The 14,533-nt window shown below is 44.2% G+C and overlaps 1 protein-coding gene across 2 annotated transcripts in view; it reads right to left on the minus strand.

Moving 5' to 3' along the window:
* Positions 1 to 14,506, minus strand: part of LOC137305738 (myosin phosphatase Rho-interacting protein-like) — a 242,455-nt gene extending 227,949 nt beyond the window's left edge. For both annotated transcript variants that reach the window (XM_067974676.1, XM_067974675.1), the window contains exon 1: positions 9,140 to 14,506. In XM_067974676.1, coding sequence (XP_067830777.1) covers positions 9,140 to 9,222 — 83 coding nt within the window. In that variant the 5' untranslated portion in view covers positions 9,223 to 14,506. The remainder of the gene's footprint in view (positions 1 to 9,139) is intronic.
* Between the last annotated feature and the right edge of the window lie 27 nt (positions 14,507 to 14,533).

Genomic DNA, 14,533 nt, shown 5'->3' on the forward strand with positions numbered 1-14,533 from the left:
TAAACAAAAAGTATTCAAAGAAAAATGAAAAACGCACAATTTTGTTTCATTTCCCTATGATGTATCTCCCAGGTTTGCGCCCAGCAGAGTCCAGGGGATCAATCTTCAATTCCTGGAGACTCCAGGACAATCCTGGAGGGTTGGCAACCCCTACTCAGAGGGGAGCGACTGTCTGGGGCGTGCTGAGCAGCTCAGGACCTCCTGAGCGGAGAGAATCTTGTTTAAAAAAAGCAAAGAACACTAAAAATAATTTGAAAATAGAAAGTGAAGTGAATTTTAAAAAATAGGGAAGTCGGGAAAAATAATGAGAATTGCAAAGAGTAAAAATTAAAAATGGCTACCCGCTGTGCTTTTTTGCATTTGATTGTTTTGATTCAATTGCAGTAACTAAGTGATCACATAGTTACCATGGGCCAGTCAGCAATGCTGGAGGGGCTCTACAATCGTACAGTTATATAGTGATACAAGATCCACTCCAGAGACTTGAGAACAAAAATTTAGGCTGACACCCCAGTGCAGTGCTGAGGGAGTGCTGCACTGTCGGAGGTGCCATCACTCGGAGGAGATGTTAAACTGAGGCTCCGTCTGTTCTCTCAGGTGGATCCAATAGATCCCATGCCGTTATTTCAAGGAAGAGCAGGGGAGTTCTCCCCGGAGTCCTGGCCAATATTTATTCCTCAACCAACATCACTAAAAACAGATTATCTGGTCATTATCACATTGCTGTTTGTGGGATCTTGCTGTGCGCAAATTGGCTGCCGTGTTTTCTACATTACAACAGTAACTACAACTCAAAAGTACTTCATTGGCTGTAAAGTACTTTGCCCTGAGGTCGTGATAGATGCTGTATAAATGCAAGTCTTTTCTTTCTTTACATTCTTACAAACACAAAACTTTTACTGTAAACTGACTTTATTTGGGAGCTGAACGCTTCACCATTTGGATCTGAGTTGGAGTCCAGCCCAGCTGATGGGATGAAAGTCACCTCCATTACTGACTGTAAGGGCCCTACATGAAATAAGCTTTGGACAACTTGAACCCAGTTCTGGAGAGTTTAAGTCTACAGTGTTAATTTAGTAATCTCAAAAAGGTTACTAGGGATGACTAGTTTGGGAATGAGAACAATTTGTGCAGTTGCAGCAAAGGGTGTTCTTCAGAGATTGGGGTTCAGAGCATATTGTTGGGACAGAATAGATGGGAGTTTTACTCTGCGTCAAACCATGCCATATCTGACCTGGGTGCTTGAAATGGGGAAGTAGTCCATTATCATTTGAGATCAGTAGCGCAGTACAAGGAGAACTGTGAGAATAACTAGAAACATTGGCCCAGATCTTGCTGGAGTGGGGAAGCTCGACATCATCCAGGACAAAGCAGCCCACTTGATTGGCACCCCATCCACCACCTTAAACATTCACTCCCTTCACCACCGGCGCACTGTGGCTGCAGTGTGTACCATCTGCAGAATGCACTGCAGCAACTCGCCAAGGCTTCTTCAACAGCACCTCCCAAACCCGCGACCTCTACCACCTAGAAGGACAAGGGCAGCAGGTACATGGGAACAACACCACCTGCACGTTCCCCTCCAAGTCACACACCATCCCGACTTGGAAATATATCGCCGTTCCTTCATTGTCGCTGGGTCAAAATCCTGGAACTCCCTTCCTAACAGCACTGTGGGAGAACCTTCACCACACGGACTGCAGCGGTTCAAGAAGGCGGCTCACCACCACCTTCTCAAGGGCAATTAGGGATGGGCAATAAATGCCGGCCTCGCCCACATCCCATGAACGAATAAAAATAAATCTCGTGCGTGCGTCATTAGTTAGACTTTTCCTGCACCCTTCAGCTTGGAAATCTTTTGCCCTGTAACTTGCTGGAAGTGCCAGCTGATAACGGGGTATCTGGGACCTTAGTGAACGACGGGATCAACAGTCAATCTCCTTAACCGATGAGATTTAAGGATTAAGACACAAACAGAGGAACAACAGAGAAGAAAATAGGGTAAATTAGGGTCAAATCAAGTACAGAAAGAGAAATAAAGAGAGGGAAAGAAAGACTGGATTAAGGGAGAGAGAAAAAAGAGACAGAAAGGAACAGTAAGAAAACAAATGTAAAAATTTAAAATGTTTTAAATCTCTAAGAAGAATTCACTACCTGCAGCAATGAGACTCAACAGTTTAAATTGTTCCCTTTCTGTGCCAGAGAGGTTGATTGGCAGTCATTAACAATTATCACTTCATTAAAAATTAATTATGAGCCCTAACCTTCTGCGGCGAGTTTAACGGGCAATTAACGTGCAAATGCAGCAAGCTCTTAAAAATAACGGGGAGACTAAGGGCGAGATGCCATTTGTGCGAAGCTAACGGAAGAGTGGCGTAAATCGACCAGCAAGTTATGGCGATCCGCAACCAAAGGGAGATCTCTTCTTCGTCTGAACTTGCTGGTCAACGTGCGCATCAATAACGGCGTGCGTCATTAACTTGTCGTTATTTTTCCAACAAGGTTTGGGCCAGTAAGTTCCCAGTTAATCAGTTCCAATTTGTGCCTAAGCTTGGATTCCATCACACTGCTCTTTGCTCTTCAAGATTTCACTTCCAAGTACCACTTCCTGCTTAGCAAATGTCATTAGTATTTTATTCCTTTTACATAAAAATCTTAAACCTCTAATTAGGCACATTTGCATTAAAGTATGCCAGCTCACACTAGGAGATTTTCTTGGGATCTTGCCTGATAAAGAACCCTTATTATCTTCCTCGATTCTTTGAGTGAGCAGGAGCTCAGCTCCCTGCAATTGCTCACTCGGCTGCACACTTCATTCGGTTACAATTATCCATTTAATTTGTAACTGGCTGTCACACTCTTATGGATTTTTAAAATTAACCCTGTCTGTCCATGACGGAAAATGAGGTGGGGCAAATGAAAAAGAAATACAGTCGAATGACAGTGCAAGGAACTCCCTCAGGGATTGGCAGAAAGATTGTTGTATCGGAGGGTTTGGCGGTTTGCTGCATCAGAACAATGAGAAACGACCAATTTGAACTGAACGTCATTTTATTCTGCATTATGGAATACGCATAAAGGAACAGGAGTAGGCCATTCAGCCCCTCGAGCCTGCTCCGCCGTTAAATAAGATCATGGCTGATCTTTGAATTCAACTCCAATTTCCCGCTCGATCCCCATATCCTTTGATTCCCTTAAGAGTCCAAAAATCTATCACTCTCAGTCTTGAATATACTCAACGACTGAGCATCCACAGCCCTCTGGGATAGTGAATTCTAAAGATTCACGACCCTCTGAGTGAAAAAAAGCATACTGGATCCTGGGCTTTATAAACAGAGGCATAGAGTTCAAAAGCAAGGAAGTCATGATAAACCTTTATAAAACATTGGTTCGGCCACAACTGGAGTATTGTGTCAAGTTCTGGGCACCGCACTTTAGGAAAGATGTGAAGGCCTTAGAGAGGGTGCAGAAGAGATTTACTAGAATGATTTCAAGGATGAGGGACTTTAGTTACGTGGATAGACTGGAGAAGCTGGGGTTGTTCTCCTTGGAACAGAGAAAGCTGAAAGGAGATTTGATGGAGGTATTCAAAATCATGAAGGGTCTAGACAGAGTAGATACAGAGAAACTATTCCCATCGGTGGAAGGGTCAAGAACCAGAGGACATAGATTTAAGGTGATTGGCAAAAGAACCAAAGGTGACATGAGGAAAAACTTTTTACACAGCGAGTGGTTAGGATCTGGAATGCACTGCCCGAGGGGGTGGTGGAGGCAGATTCAATCATGGCCTTCAAAAGGGAACTGAATAATTAGAAAGGAAAACATTTGCAGGGCTATGGGGGTAGAGTGGGGGAATGGGACTAGCTGGATTGCTCTTGCATAAATCCGGCACGGGCTCGATGGACCGAATGGTCTCTTTCCATTCTGTAACCTTTCTATGATTCTATTCTATGAAGAAATTCCTCCTCATCTCAGTCCTAAATGTCCAAAATTTTTGAAGTGTGTTAAGGAGGACTTTCTTAACCAGTACGTTTCCGACCCAACGAGGAAGGAGGCATTGCTGGGGAATGAGGTGGGCCAAGTGGAGCAAGTGTCAATGGGGGAACATTTAAGGAACAGCGATCATAATATCATAAAGTTTAGAATGGAAAAAGGACATGGACCACTCTAAAGTAAAAATACTCAATTGGAGGAGGGCCAATTTCAGTGGGATGAGAACTGATCTGGCCCGGGTAAATTGGAATCAAAGATTGGCAGGCAAAACTGTAATTTATCAATGGGCAGCCTTTAAGGAGGAGATGGTTCGGGTACAGTCTAGGTACATTCCCACGAGGGAGAAAGGTAGGGCAACTAAAGCCACAGCTCCCTGGGTGACAAAAGAGATAGAGAGTAAGATGAAGCAGAAAAAAGGGGCATATGACAGATGTCAGGTTGATAACACAAGTGAGAACCAGGCAGGATACAGAAAGTTCAGAGGGGAACTGAAAAGGGAAATAAGAGGGGCAAAGAGAGAGCATGAGAATAGACAGGTGGCAAACATAAAAAGGAATCCAAAAGTCTCCTTCGGCATGTAAACAGTAAATGGGTAGTAGAGGAGGGGTGGGCCAATCAGGGACAAAAAAGGAGATCTACTCATGGAGGCGGAGGGGATGGCCGAGGTACTGAATGAATAATTTGCATCTGTCTTTACCAAGGAAGATGCTGCCAGAGTCTCAGTAAAGGAAGATATAGTTGAGATACAGGATGAACTAAAAATTGATAAAGAAGAGGTACTAGAAAGGCTAGCTGTACTTAAAGTAGATAAGTCACCCGGTACGGATGAGATGCATCCTAGGTTGCTGAGGGAAGTAAGGGTGGAAATTGCGGAGGTACTGGCCATAATCTTCCAAACATCCTTAGATACGGAGGTGGTGCCAGAGGACTGGAGAATTGTAAATGTTACACACTTGTTCAAAAAAGGGTGTAAGGATAAACCCAGCAACTATAGGCCAGTCAGTTTAACCTCAGTGGTGGGGAAACTTTTAGAAACGATAATCCAGGACAGAATTAACAGTCACTTGGACGAGTGTGGATTGATTAGGGAAAACCAGCACGGATTTGTTAAAGGCAAATCATGTTTAACCAACTTGATAAGAAATTTTTTGATGAGGTAATAGAGAGGGTCGATGAGGGTAATGCAGTTGATGTGGTGCATATGGACTTTCAAAAGGTGTTTGATAAAGTGCCACAAATTTGAATCCCATGGAATAAAGGGGGCAGTGGCAGCATTGATACAAAATCGGCTAAGGGACAGGAAACAGAGTAGTGGTGAACGGATATTTTTTGGATTGGAGCGAGGTATACAGTGGTGTTCCCCAGGGGTCAGTACTAGGACCACTGCTTTTCTTGATATATATTAATGACTTGGATTTTGGGTGCATAGGGCACAATTTCCAAATTTGCAGATGACATAAAACTTGGAAGGGTAGTGAACAGTGAGGAGGTTAGTCATATTTGTCAAGAGGATATAGACAGGCTGGTGGAATGGGCGGACACGTGGCAGATGAAATTTAACACAGAAAAATGCGAAGTGATATATTTCGGTAGGAAGAATGAGGAGAGGCAATATAAACTAGAGGGCACAATTCTAAAAGGGGTACAGGAACAGAGAGATCTGGGGGTATATGTGCACAAATTGTTGAAGGTGGCAGGGCAGTTTGAGAAAGTAGTTAAGAAAGCATACGGAATCCTGGGCTTTATAAATAGAGACATAGAGTACAAAAGTATGGAAGTCATGATGAACCTTTATAAAACACTGATTTGACCACAACTGGAGTATTGTGACCAGTTCTGGACACCGCAATTTAGGAAAGATGTGAAGGCCTTAGAGAGGGTGCAGAAGAGATTTACTAGAATGATTCCAGGGATGAGGGACTTCAGTTACGTGGATAGACTGGAGAAGCTGGGGTTGTTCTCCTTGGAACAGAGAAGGTTGAGAGGAGATTTGATAGAGGCATTCAAAATATGAAGGGTCTAGACAGAGTAGATAGAGAGAAACTGTTCCCATTAGTGGAAGGGTCAAGAACCAGAGGACAAAGATTTAAGGTGATTGGCAAAAGAGTCAAAGGTGACATGAGGAAAAACTTTTTTACACAGCAAGTGGTTAGGATCTGGAATGCACTGCCCGAGGGGGTGGTGGAGGCAGATTCAATCATGGCCTTGAAAAGGGAACTGGATAAGTACTTGAAAGGAAAAAATTTGCAGGGCTACAGGGATAGGGCGGGGGAGTGAGACTAGCTGGATTGCTCTTGCATAGAGCCGGCACGGACTTGATGGGCCGAATGGCCTCCTTCCATGCTGTAACCTTTCTATCATTCTATGACCCTTATCCTGAGACTATATCCCCTAGTTCTAGACTCTCCAGCCAGGGGAAACATCCTCTCAGCATCTACTTTGTCAAGCCCTCTTAGAATCTTATACGTTTCAATGGGATCACCTCTCATAAACTCCAGAGAGTATAGGTCCGTTCTACTCAATCTTTCCTCATAGGAGAAACCTCTCATCCCAGGAATAAATCTAGGAATCAAGTCCGAAATGAAAACTGCGGATGGCCATAGGTGGAAGGGAGCTGAGCTGAAATCAACCCCATATGACCACAAGTATCAGGTGTGGCTCAGTGGGTAGCACTCTCACCCCGAGTCAGGAGGGTGTGGGTTCAAGTCCCGCTCCAGAGACTTGAGCACAAAATCTAGGCTGATACTTCCAGTGCAGTACTGAGGGAGTGCAGCACTGTCGACGTAGCCGTTAGAGGTTTCTGATGAGATGTTAAACCGAGGCCCTGTCTGCCCTCACAGGTGGACATAAAAGATTCCATAGCACTATTTTGAAGAAGAGCAGGAGTGTTCTCCCCAATGTCCTGGACAATGTTTATCCCTCAACCAACATCACTAAAACGGATTATCTGGTCATTATCACATTGCTGTTTGTGGGATCTTGCTGTGTGCAAATTGGCTGCCGTGTTTCCTACATTGCAACAGTGACTACACCTCAAAAGTACTTCATTGGCTGTAAAGTGCTTTGGGATGTCATGAAAGGTGCTATATAAATGCAAATCTTTCTTTCCTTTTGCTTTCTTAAACATATAAGATTCTAAGAGGGCTTGACAGGGTAGACGCTGAGAGGATATTTCTCCTGGCTGGAGAATCTAGAACCAGGGGGCATAGTCTCAGGATACGGGGTTGGCCATTTAGGACTGAGATGAGGAGGAATTTCTTCACTCAGAGGGTTGTGAATCTTTGGAATTCTCTACCCCAGAGGGCTTTGGAAGATCAGTCATTGAGTATTTCGAGAATGAGATCGATAGATTTTTGGACTCTAAGGGATTCAAGGGATATGGGGATCAAGTGGAGTTGAGGTCCAAGATCAGTCATGATCTGATTGAATGGCAGAGCAGGCTCGAGGGGCCGGATGGCCTCCTCCTGCTCCTATTTCTTACGTTCTTATGGGCACTACTGCTGCATTCAAAGAGCAATGAGCTGGAGGAGCAGAAAGGGCCCAACGCAGTTTGGTGAAATTAGTCACAGCCTGAACTCAGCCCACCTCTGGGACAGGTTTCACAGCACGTCAATACAACACAGACTGTTACCAACTTTCAGCTGCACCTTTCATAAGAATTTCTTACAAAACAGGTACATTCAGACAAAATAAAATACTATGCAGCACTATAAAATGAGGCAGGCACGGATTTGGCCACACACCAGTTATAAATGTATCAGCTTCATGTGAAAGTAGGGTTGCCAACTCTGGTTGGATGTATTCGGGGAGATTTTATCACATTAACTCCCACCACCCCACCCCCACCATTGGTCGCCCGACACGTCCATCCTCACGGTGCCCCGCCTTCCCACTGGCAATTGGACAGCGAACACTCTTTGTTACCTGATTGGACGATTCTTGACTGTCAACCAGTCTTTTCCACCACCCCCCCCCATCTGCAATATTTTTATAATTAACAAACAAAAGTGTTCAAAGAAAATGAAAGAAACGCACAATTTATTTAATGCCCCTGTGATGTTTCTCCCGGGTTTGCTCGCAGGAGTGACCTGGAGATTAATCGTCAATTCCTGGAGACTCCAGGTCAATCCTGGAGGGTTGGCAACCCTATGTGAAGGTGTTTGGCAAATTTTCCGGGAAGACAGAAGCACAACAGGTCAACTTGTTACAAGAGACCAGTTGATCATTTTGACGCACTTTGCGCTTCGTAGCATAGTGGTTATGTTACTGGGCTAGTAATCCAGAGGCCTGGACTAAAATCCAGAGTCATGAGATCAAATCCCGCCACGGCAGCTGGCGAATTTAAATTCAATTAATTAAATAAAAATCTGGAATTAAAAATACTAGTATCAGTAATGATGGCCATGAAACTACCGGATTGTTGTTAAAACCCATCTTGTTCACTGATGTCCTTTAGGGAAGGAAGCCTGCCGCCCTTACCCGGTCTGGCCTATATGTGACTCTAGACCCACAGCAATGTGGTTGATTCTTAATTGCCCTCTGAAATGGCCTAGCAAGCCACTCAGTTGTAAAAATCTCGCTCAAGAAGGCGGCTCACCACCACCTTCTCAAGGGCAATTAGGGATGGGCAATAAAAATGCCGGCCTTGCCAGCGACGCCCACATCCCGTGAACGAATAAAAAAAAACATTGCACATTTGCAAAGAGAAAAAAACTGCCACACACTTTATTGGAAGTCACTGCCCCTTTAAGTAAGGTTTCAGTATAAATCTGATTGTACACACAGCCTGAGACTATAATTCAAATCTTTGTTAGAGATTTGTGACAATACTGCGCCCTTTAATCATAAAGATGATTTTAAGTGCATTACAGTAAGGTTATAACTATCAGGAAAAATTGAACAGGAAGAAAGGAATAGAAGGATATGCTGAAAGGCTTAACGTGGAGCATAAACGCCGGCATGGATCAGTTTCCGTGCTGTAAATTCTATGTAATTTCAACCCAATCATAAATTTCCTCAAATCAAAATACATTTTTCGTCGGCCAAACGCTCGGTTTTTTGAACCTCTTTTAAAGTTGGCCACCTGGTGCTTTCAGATAATATACAAAATAAAATATCAATTATTAAAGATCGACTATTGTTTCACCTGCTTGTCAGCGCGACCGCAGTCTTTTCGATGGAGATCAAAGGTTTTGAAACAATTCTGGCACCTGCTCCTGTCAAAAACATTTGCTTCGAACTTCAAGCAAGTCAGTGGGCTGACAACAGACATTATCCCGGAATATTCACTCGGAGCCACCAACAAAATGCTTTAAAAAGGACAAATGCACAGTTAGACTTTCCTTGCAGTGTCTGGTGATCTTGCCTCATGTGATTCCAACCAAGGAGCAGAACAGCAAACTCCCTGCAGTCCACACAAGAGGCCAGTTACATAAATATCAACAAAAGGTTTTCATCCCTAGACTGAATTTCTGAATTATCTGCCAAGTAAACGCAGTAAATCTGTAATTGTCCATGTGGGAAAACACGTTCCAAACTCTGTATCCTGAGTGCATTCCTGCACAATTCAGAAGCAGCAATATTCCGACTATGAAGTCTTGAGAAATATTCCCCAATGAAGTTATTTAAAAGACATATTTTATTCTCTATATTGTGACACTTTGCCAAAGTCCGTGGTGAAAATGGGACTTTGCTGCCAAACAAATTAATTGCAGCAAACATTCGTACAGTTCGCTAAAATGATCGTTTTCTTCTAAGTAAGATTAACAGATTTCCAGTAAATTGCATTGAATCAAGTTGCCCGAGGCTCCTTCTGCAAAGACCCTGTTTTGCTTTCTAGACAGGTTTTAAGAAGTTCTGATCTGACACAAACTTGCAGCTGCCCGGATACACCTCACTGTACCTGACTCCGCGGTCCATCAATCATCCAGCAGGGCAGTGCTGACCCACAATTGGAGCGCTGCCCTCCCCAACATCATCTTCATGGGTTGCCTGTGCTGTCAATTATAGACGGGACCGCCTCCGCCAGCCACGAAGCACGTGTCATTGGGCTGAAGGTGGGGTGAAGTCGCCATTGTACATGTTAAAGGGGTAGTAAAAGAAAGAACTTGCATTTATATAGCGCCTTTCACGACCTCAGGACGACCCACAGCGCTCTACAGCCAAGGTAGCACTTTTTAAGTGTAGCCACTGTTGTATTGTAGGAAACAGGGCAGCCTAATTGCGCACAGCAAGCTCCCACAAACAACAATGTGATGACGACGAGATTATGCTTTTGGTGATGTTGTTTGAGGAATAAATATTGGTCATTGAGCAGAACGTCCCTACTCTTCTTCGAATTAGTGCCGTGGGATTTTTTACGTCCACGTGAGAGGGCAGGCTGGTCCTCAGTTTAACGTCCCATCTGAAAGACGGCACCTCCGACAGTGCAGCACTCCCTCAGTACCGGACTGGAGTGTCAGCCTGGATTGTGTGCTCAAGTCTCTGGAGAGGAACTTGAGTGAGCCACGGCTGACACCGTAGGGTTACCAGCCCTCCAGGTTAGCCTGAAGTCTCCAGGAATTGAAGATTAATCTCCAGGGCGCTGCTGCGAGCAACACCCAGGGGAAAAATCAGAGGGGCATTAAACAACATTTTTTTTTCTTCAAACTTTAATTTATTAGTTATAAAAATATTGGTGATGGGGTGGGGGGGGGGGGGGGGAAGGTTATTTGATTAAATCAATATCATGGTAGATGCAGCACAGGAGGAGGCCATTCGGCCCATCATGCCTGTGCCGGCTCTTTGAATTCATTCCCCTGCTCTTTCCCCATAACCCTGCAGATTTTTTCCCTTCAAGTATTTATCCAGTTCCCTTTTGAAAGCTACTATTGAATCTACTTCCACCACCCTTTCAGGCAGATCATTACAACTCGCTGTGTGAAAAACAATGTTTCCTCATGTCGCCTCTGGCACTTTTACCAATCACCTTAAATCTGTGTCTTCTGGTTAGCGACCCTACTGCCACTGGAAACAGTTTCTCCTTATTTACTCCACCAAAACCATTCATGATTTTGAACACCTCTATCAAATCTCCTCTTAACCTTCTCTGCTCTAAGGAGAACAACCCCAGCTTCTCCAGTCTCTCCACATAACTGAAGTCCCTCATCCCTGGCACTATTCTAGTAAATCTCCTCTGCACCCTCTCTCAGGCCTTGACATCCTTCCTAAAGTGTGGATATTAATCCAATTGGGTAACAAGAGTCTGTTCCCTTTCCAATTGGCTGCAGGAAGGCAGTGCGCCTGGAGGATGGACCAATGGTGGGGAGTGTGGGGGCGGGGTAGTTTGAGACGTGAGGTCATGTGATGAAACGTCCAATTCCTGGAGACTCCAGGCTAACCTGGAGGGTTGGCAACCCTACAGTGTCAGCCATGGCTCAGTTGGCAGCACACTTGTCTCCAAGTCAGAAGGTTGTGGGTTCAAGTTCCACTCCAGAGACTTGAGCACATAATCTAGGCTGACACTCCAGTGAGGTACTGAGGGAATGCTGCACTGGCAGAGGTGCTGTCTTTCAGATGAGATGTTAAACCGAGGACCAGTCTGCCATCTCAACCCAGCCAGAGTTGGCAACCCTAAGGGGCAGCAACACAAGGGTGGTTTTTGCGACAGCTCCCCTTCCTCTTAGATCCTACAGTGTTTATGAAACCCTAGCAGAAAATAGCCACTACTTTTCCGGTTTACCCGAGTTTCTCCCGTTCATGTCTCAACGTCGGTGGCATTCTACACCATGGGTTTCCTGACTTTTCGGCTTGGTTACACAATGTTTTTTAAAAACTCTCTTATTTGGAAAAAAACCTCCACCATGCCTCACACCTTGGTCTGAGCAGGTAGGTCCTGGACACAGAATGGATCCATAGCTTTTAATGTGGAGTCCTCAGGCAGCTGCCAACCTGGTGCAGTCTTCCCATCATCCTTATCTTGGACTTGTATTTCCATACACCAGTCTAGTCTCACTTTAGTTGCAATTTAAAAATGTACCTCACATGTCAAACAAAACATTTACATAGGATAAAAAAGGTTTATCATCAAAAAGTTTACTCTCAACATATCTTGGATGCTGACACATGCATTGGTTCCCCTCATCTACCTTGGCTGTTGCAAGCCTGAAACTTTTCCTTTGATTGTTTAGAGTCAGCCGTGGTTCTGTGAGTAGCACTCTCGCCTCTGAGTCAGAAGGCCATGGGTTCAAGTCCCACTCCAGAGACTTGAGCACAAAATCTAGGCTGATACTGCAGTGCAGTACAGAGGGAGTGCCGCACTGTTGGAGGTGCCGTCTTTTAGATGAGACTTTAAACCGAGTTGACATAAAAGTTCCTATGGCACTATTTCGAAGGACAGGGAAGTTCTCCCCGGTGTCCTGGCCAATATTTATCCCTCAACCAACATCACCAAAACAGGTTAAGCCAGATTTTGCTGTAAGAATAACAGTGAGGCTAACAACGCTCACCGTTAGTTATGTGCAACTCGGACAGCAACTTCTAGCAACCGCACACGCGTAGTTAAATGCGGAACTCTGGCGGTTGCTCTCTGAGATGCAATACTCTTTCAAAAGCTGCATGAAATCAGCACCTCGCTGTTTGGATTCCCGTTCAAACGTATTGAACGGCCTGAAGTTCCTGTACTGACATCGCACATACGGACTAAACTCGCCAACAAAAGTTAAGTCAAGCAATTTCAAGTCAAAATACCATTTTAACAGCGTGGTAAATCTTAATGACTGCCAAACACCTCTCAGGCACTGAAAATTAACTTTTACAAGTGTGGAGTCTCATTCCTTCAGATTTTAATGTTAATACATTTATTTTTACTTTATCTTTCTGTCTCTTTTATCTCTGGCTCTTAATTAAATCTTTCTTACCCTCTCTTTATTTCGCTTTCTGTACCTGATTTGACATTGAATTCATTATTCTAATTTACACTTCCTGGTTCTGACTCTGCTGTTATTAACAATGCTTCAGTCTGATTGATTAAGGAGATACACAGTTACACACAGGTCCCAGGTACCATGTAGAGCGCCGTGCTTTTTGGATTTCTAATTTCCAGGAAATTGCCGTGCAAAAGCTCATAGAGACTCTATGGGCAAGTGCAAGTCTAACGAATGGCGTTCGCCACTTACAGCAAAATCCAGCCCAATATCTGGTCATTATCACACTGCTGTTTGTGGGACCTTGCTGTGCGCAAATTGGCTGCTGCGTTTCCTACATTACGTGTGACTACATGACATGTGACTACACTTCAAAAGTACTTCATTGGCTGTAAAGCACTTTGGGATGTCCTGAGGTTGTGAAAGGCGCTATACAAATGCAAGTCTTTCTTTCTCCCCACAGATGCTGCATGATCTACTGCTTGTTTCCAGTTTTTGATTGAACAAAATTGGAGAAAATCAACAGTCAGGTCCTTGCCTACTGCCAGTCAGTTCGTTTAAGACTCTTTTTTGTAGACTTCTCTACACCATCTACAGCTAAAAGGTTGAGCAGATGACCTCCTAAGTTTTGCCAAACCTTCTCTCAAAATGGTCAAGAAAATGTGGCCCAGGGATGACACTCTCAACATGGGGAAATTCTTGGCCTCCTCTCTGCACCTTCACATGGCATCCAGGATGAGATCAGGATCAAAGGTGCAGCGCATGGGTGCTCAAAAGTACCTCAGCCACAACTTATTTTAAGACCTACAACCTGGTCAACCTTTTTTTGCACAGGCAGTGTCAGGAGGTCAGAAATGGTAGACCCCCGGAAAGGATGGGGTTAGATGAAGAGGGGTGGGAGGAGGCTCGTGTGGAGCATAAACGCTGCCATAGACCAGTCGGGCTGAATGGCCTGTTTCTGTGCTGTAGACTCTATGTAATTATATATGTAAAATGGTACATAACCTCCTACCATCCATCCACATCCCCCACAGACTTCAGATTGAGTGATGTATTCTTTAAAATACACACTGACAAGCTTCAATCATCACTGCATTGCCCCTAATTTCAAACTCTGGTAAGCATCAATGTTGCTAAAACATATTCTCAATGACCAACAGAGTAATACACCAGGTTCAAGCAGCTCAGTGAGAGGCTGCTGAAACATAACATGAAATAATATCAGAACTCAGTACATCCTTCCTTAGCTTTTTGCACCTGATCCACATTAAACTGCACGAGATCGATAGCAGGTCAAGATCTAATAGAGGTGTTCAAAATCATGAAGGGTGTTGATAGAGTAAGCAAGCAGAAATTGTTTCCAGTGGCAGGAGGGTCGGTAACCAGAAGGCACAGATTTAAACCGATTGGCAAAAGAATCAGGCGGGACGAGGAGAATTTCTTTAATACAGCGAGTTATGATGATCTGGAATGCACTGCCTGAAAGGGCGGTGGAAATAAATTCAATAATAACTTTCAAAAGGGAACTGGATAAATATTTGAAGGGAAAAAGTTGCAGAGTTGTGGGGAAAGAGCAGGGGATTGGGACTAATTGGACCAATCTTTCAAAGAGTCAGCACAGGCACGATGGGCCAAAT

The sequence above is a fragment of the Heptranchias perlo genome, chromosome 40 (assembly GCF_035084215.1).
Source record: "Heptranchias perlo isolate sHepPer1 chromosome 40, sHepPer1.hap1, whole genome shotgun sequence".
Taxonomy (NCBI): domain Eukaryota; kingdom Metazoa; phylum Chordata; class Chondrichthyes; order Hexanchiformes; family Hexanchidae; genus Heptranchias; species Heptranchias perlo.